Genomic DNA, 6,356 nt, shown 5'->3' on the forward strand with positions numbered 1-6,356 from the left:
GCCTGCCCAGCCTGCTGATGTTCTCCATGGGTGCAGAGCCCTGCCCTGCTCTGCTCAGCCGTGGCTTCAGCTCAGCTTTTAACCCGAGTGCCAAACCAGCTACATCGGGAGAACATTCACCTGCTCTAACACAGGGCAAAGAGGGATGTTCCTGTGAGATTTTTTTTTCTTTCATTATGGCTTTATGTAAGTGGCTGACAGGCTGTGATGGAGCTGAAGAAATAGCTCTGGACTCAGAGTGCAGGGATAAAAGAAAGAAACCCAGACTTTTTCCCCCTCTTCCCTGAGAAAAAGTAATTTACGTAAATTTATCCACGACCAGCACACGGCAATAGCTCACAACTTTGTTAATGGAAACCTGGTGATCCATAACACTTGTGTGGGAGACATTTGCTCGGGGGTAATACAATATTAATGTTAATATCAATGATCGATCAGAGGATTTGCAAGAAAGGCATAAAGTATTTAATTATAATTACATTGGGAATGGCTTTGTAATGGCTACGACATTTGAATAAGGTCACATCTAGCCCTCACCCCTGTTATGTTGTTCTATATTAAATGCCATTCACTTTAGGAGCTGGAAACCTTTCTGGAGTTGTCAGAATATAATATACTGGGTAAATTGAAATATGTCCCTTCATTTTTTGAAATATGATTGATATCCTTTGCAAAACAAATGTTAACACCTATTTGTACACAAATTTGTTTGATTATATGTTAGGGAAACTCAAGTATGACAGTCTCTCCTAGCAGGCACTTTACTGTGAGCAAAGGACATGGCTATTTGTGAATATTAATTCATCTTACTGAAAATGGTTTCGGATCTCTGCTGTAAATCCACTTGGGTGTATTTCTGCCTTTCCTAATATATTAATCCTACATTGCTTAGCAGCCATAACTGTATCTCCACTGGTCTCAGCAGCCCACTGGCTACGGTGATGCTTAGGAGGAACTTTTGCTGTCATTGGGGTGCCTTTTGCTAACAGCACTAACCAAGAACACATAGTAACAACCATAACTGCACATTTCACAGCAGAAAATATGTATTTCAAGTACAGTGCAGGATGTGTACTAGAACTATCAGCCCAACAGCAGCATTGCCATGTTTAAAACAATCAGGAAAATCATCTGGGTATAAAGCATGAATATACAGCTGTAGGCAGGGTCCTAGAGGGGCACACATACCAACCCACACGTGAGGACATGCACACACTGGAGCACTAAATGAGAACATGCTCTTCCCACACCCATTTACTACTGAGCATAAATACTAAAGGAGCAAATTCTCGTCCCTCTTCAAATGAGAATCCATCTGTCCCGTCACCCTGGAGGTTTTCTTCTTTTTCTAACATCAGTGTAAACAGCAGATCAATCAGGTCTAATGAGACAAATTTTGCTTTCAGATAATCGCCCAGAATAACCATTGATTCAGAGAGAATTGAAAGCTCCCATTTGAAGGCGGAATTTAGTCTCAAGAAATCATCCCTTCAAAGTTTGGAAGACATGCAGTGATGTAACTGATATGATTTTCCATTTTCTCTTTTCTGAAGAAGAAGCAAAGACTTTTTGCATGCTGTGCAAATGCCTGAAGATAACAAGTTTTACAGTTTTCCAAAAAATGAGCTTTTATTACCAATCAGTGTGAAATACCACTGATGGTAAATTTTAAGTATATGGCAGGAGTTTCAGCATCATGACAACATACATCATGCATTTTTACAACATATAAGTGCAGTGATATTGCTCCCTTTCTCAATAACAATATATAAGAATATATAGTATAAATGTACAGTATATATTAGACACAATGTAAAATAACTTAGTGAAATGTCAAAGCTTCTGCATAAAAATTCAAGTCATGCCTGAGCATACCTCTAGCACAATTTTGCTGAATCTTATCTTATATACCTTCATTTATCTTTAGTTCATGTTGCAAAGATAATTTTTTCTCTCTGTATTTAATTGCTTAAAACCATCAGAATCTTTGTCTTTTTTTTTTTTCTTTTATCTGCAGTAGGGGAAGACTATAGTAGCCAAGTTAAAGCCAAGATTTTGTGGAGCCTTTACTAAAGCTGTCATTAGGTTCTGGGAAGCAGTTCATTGGGAACAAGTTGTATAAAAGCAAGTTCCTAAATGCTCATTACAGTTCATCATTGTCCATCAGGTTCTGTTCCAATATCTCCCACTGCTTGTAAAGGGTAATGAAACAGCTTTCTTAGAAATGGAGCTCATGAGCTAACATTGATATCTGGAAATTATAAATCTCACCAGCTTTGCTGAAATCATATCAAGCACCACTTTGGTAATTGCTTGCAAGAAGGATCAATAAAAATCTATTTAATAGGAATATTCAACTTGTCTCAAAGCAGGTAGGTGAAATTTTAGCTTTGCTCAACACTGGATACAGCTTCATGCAAAGCTGGGTCTCCCTTCACACTTGCTAAATGAAATATGGTCAAGGACTTTTCTGCAGCAGCTCAGGAAGATTTCTGGTAGTACAAGGGGACAGAGGGGCTTTTTTTTTTTCTTTAACCAAGGCATTAAGAGGCTCTATGCCTCTGTCACATTACCTGTCAAAGTCTACCAGAGTTCAGCAGACTTGCAATTAGCTCTCTTGGAATTATTTTGAATACAACTCCACTTCAACAATTTAAACAATTCTGCCCTGAACAGAAACAAAAATATATTTTAAACACTTATTAATAACTACATTTTCTAATGAATTATGAATTAAATCTGCAAAACAGTTTGAAACGTGATGTCAGAAGAAAAAATAAGGGAAGACAGAGTGATTTTCACTGATTCCTTTTAAGAAAACAAATTACCACCCCCCCGCATTCCCAGTCAGTGTAAGTCGACAGAATTACACGATTTTAGATCAGCTTAAGTTCTGACCTATATACTTCAGTGGAGTTAATCCTAATTTCCACCACTGAGAGTGGGATCAAATTCACTTTGTCTTTAATAAAGCAACGGGTGATAAGCAAGTCTCTCCTCTGTCGGATTCTGCTCGAGAAAGGAAATTTTTTGACATGTTAAATGATGTCCAAGACAGTTTAGAAAATAAAGCTGGAATTTCATAAATTTCAATGTAGTGAAAACCGATATTGGTAACTGTTATTTATGCTTTAATCTTAGCAAAGTTCTTTGGGTACAGACAGAGCATCAGCTGGTGAGTCAGTAACCCTTTGTGAGTACTGCTCGGGAGGAAACCGAGGAGGCAGGCGGCTCATTTTCAGTGACACGAGGCTGCTGAACAAACTGCGACTCGGACTTTGTTACCACGAATAAATAACATCACATTGTCCAGAACTGGAGATTAATATGCTGAGCCTCCAGTAGATGATATTTATTTTCTTGCATGTTATACTGAGATCTCAGGACAGGCAAAGGGTCAGGGGCTGAAAGGATGTAATCGATGCTAAACTTAATTTCAGAATCCGATTTTGCTAAGGAGGAATTGTTTAGGCTCTGCCTGTTGGTCATGCTGTTTGGAGCAAACCCACAAGGCTCCAGAAGTTTTGGGCCTGATTCAATTCTTTCATGTTTACTTTCAGAAGAGGAAATGTTGTTCAAAGCAGAGTCCATAGAAGAGATATTGGGGGATGAAGGACTTTTCACTCTGTTTGGTCTCTGCTCCTTATGTTCCCTTTTCATGTTCCTCCTCCTCCGTCTTCGCCTGTAATTCCCATTTTCAAAGAGATCCAGCATGGATTCGCATCCTGTTGCAAAGCTCCAATAGTTTCCTTTCCCCTTCTCATTCCCTTCTGTTCTGGGAACCTGTATTTATTTAAAGGCAGTTCAGTATTTGTATGTGTTACAGATGCTGCTGCTTAGCATCTGCATTCATTTACATTCAAGAACGGTGTAAACACATATGACAAGATTTTAAGCCTATTCTCTGTCATTATACAAGTAAGATGTAAACTCCATCCTCCTCAATTTGTTATCTTTTAGCACACATCAGACAAGGATATACTCCTTATCTCAGGAACTGACAACTCAGAGAGATTTTAAGTGATTTGCAGCTCAGCTGTTTGTTTCCCTCCTTTCTTAAGCATGAGATTATTGCTGCGTGTATTTTTTAGCCATGCACAGAGTGTATGTAAATACACAGTTACTGATCTTACCTTTACAAAACAACTGTTAAGCGATAAGTTATGCCGGATGGAGTTCTGCCAGGCTCTTTGATTTGATCTGTAGTAAGGAAATTTCTTCATTATAAAGTCATAAATGCCAGAGAGGGTGACTTTATTTGAAGGACTTTGCTGGATGGCCATTGCAATTAAGGCAATGTAGCTGAAAAAAGGAAAACTTGCTGTTACACCATTGCCCTACTCACAAACTCAGTTTTTAGGACCACATGGATACATGTGTGCCTATATCTTCCTTCCAAAAGTTCTCCCAGTGGATCTGCACCCTGACCTGAGCTGTCCCAGGGAGAAGCCCTGAGCATGGTCACTGCCTGTCCTCCACAAGACCCCAGGTGACACAGAGGTGTTACTGCCAGGCACTTGAATCCCAACCAGGCTGTCTGCCCTGGCACTCACTGCAAGGGTCTCGGATACAGAAGGACTGCAGAAAGATCACACACCTCTCAAGCTCCATCTGAAAAGTTTCCCTGAGAAGGAAGGCTGCAGGGAGACAGACCAGGCTCGGAGACACTGTCACTGGAGACTTCCCTGCTTGTAGAAAGGACCTTGGATGTCCCTGTGAACATCTATACTGCGCCTCTTCCCACCAAATTGGGATTACTGCAACTGATTCACCCGTTGGCACGTTGCACATTAATTCCCCTTCTCCCAGGGGTCCTGGAGGTTGGAGATAGTCTGAGATCTGGAGGCTCAAGGGCATGTCAGAGTTGCTGTGAGCCCTCACGGGAGGAAACAAATCATGAACATCTCGAATGTGGAGAGGGGGGAAGTCTGCCTGCTGTGGTGCCTGTACCAGGAGCAAACCCACTGCACACACCTGAGGAGAGGTCCCACGGTCCCCTGAGAGCTGTGATCCCACCATCCCAGAGCTCAGAAACCTCCCCAGAGATAGGAGGACTTGGAAAAACTTCATCTTACCTGTACGCCGGTCTGGTGAATTTTTTCTCTTCGTCAGAACTACAGGTAGGATAATCATCCCCATCATAATTAAAGCAGTTATAGGGGTACTGCGTGTTGTCAAACATCGTCCTGCTCCTTGCTCAGCTCCTGTGGAGTGAGAGAGATGGAGTGATGTTTCTCAGAGCTTGGACTCCCTCCTCCCTTCTTCCCTCCCCTCTGTCTGTCTCGTTCCCTCTCTCCCCCCTCCTCACACTCCCTCTCCTCTGTGCACACACACACTCACTCTGTGATGGGGTGGGGATTGTTTTTGCAATTCTCGCGTCCCAGACAACACGTCTGTTAGGATATTATTATTTTTTTTTTTGAGGGGTGGGGGGTGGGTGGGTGTTATTATTGTTGTTCTTGCTGTCGCCTCCAAGGGGGTGGCACAGCCGGGTGGCACAGCCGGACGGCTGGCGGCTGATGGAGCCGGTGAATTGGGGGTGAACCTTTGAACCGGGGAGTGCAGCGCCGGTAGCTCCGCTCAGCTCGCTGGGTGGTCCAGGCTGGAGAGGGGCCAGCGCTCCCACCCCCCTCCCCCGCCACATCCACAACGTGACAAAAGCAAACAGCATGATGTTAATAAATCATGCTTCAAGGTCTCTACTTGGAAATTAAACTTTGAGAACAGAGTGCAGCTCCCCCTCAGCGCCCGAGTCCTCCCCCTCCGTATTTTTCTCTCCCCAGCAAAGCAGGGTGGCTTTTTTATTTATTTATTTTTAGAAAACCCGACGTACAATAAACAGACGTTCCAGGCAGTAATGCATGCTTGTCCTGATCTGCAATCTATAATACAGTATAATAGACATAAATTATATTTCCATGACTAAAGAAAAATCTGTATGTTCAAAGAAAGTAGAACAGAGGGATATGAGGGACTACTGTCAAGCAGGAAAGTAAAAGGAAAATAGCTGTAGGCAGGAGAGCTGCCTGTGTGGGCTTTGATCTGAAGGATGAATTAGACTAATAGCCCTGTGTGTTGGCATCCAATACTGTAACAATTTAATAGTTCTTCAATGCTTTGGAGTGTTTTCCAACAAGTGATGTAAACCAAAGGCATCACGCACCATTTCAGGGGGGACTTAAAAAGGTGTGTGCCACATGATAATTAAATTATTTGAAGACAGCTCTGTCCCAGGAACTAGCCCCAGGAGGAAATGGGTATTGGAAAAGAAAAAGCAAATTGGTGTGCAGAGAGTGTCCCTGGATGGAAATATAAAAGCGGAACCACTAGCATTGCAACTTTTGTTTTCTATTGCA

At 42.1% G+C, this 6,356-nt stretch overlaps 1 protein-coding gene across 2 annotated transcripts; it reads right to left on the bottom strand.

The window, feature by feature from the left end:
- Positions 1-1,631: 1,631 nt before the first annotated feature.
- On the bottom strand, positions 1,632-5,264 carry LOC108496637 (forkhead box C1-A). 2 transcript variants are annotated; one of them, XM_017813532.1, is made up of 3 exons: positions 5,076-5,264; positions 4,134-4,200; positions 1,632-3,783 (listed from the first exon to the last, which is right to left on the bottom strand). In XM_017813532.1, the coding sequence occupies exons 1-3, from the start codon at positions 5,180-5,182 to the stop codon at positions 3,301-3,303; spliced, it is 657 nt and encodes a 218-aa protein (XP_017669021.1). In that variant the 5' UTR covers positions 5,183-5,264; the 3' UTR covers positions 1,632-3,300. The 2 variants fall into 2 exon arrangements, with proteins under 2 accessions (XP_017669021.1, XP_017669019.1); XM_017813530.1 differs by having other exon boundaries at positions 4,134-4,302.
- Between the last annotated feature and the right edge of the window lie 1,092 nt (positions 5,265-6,356).

The sequence above is a fragment of the Lepidothrix coronata genome, unplaced genomic scaffold (genome assembly GCF_001604755.1).
Source record: "Lepidothrix coronata isolate B3197 unplaced genomic scaffold, Lepidothrix_coronata-1.0 Scaffold41, whole genome shotgun sequence".
Taxonomy (NCBI): Eukaryota; Metazoa; Chordata; class Aves; order Passeriformes; family Pipridae; genus Lepidothrix; species Lepidothrix coronata.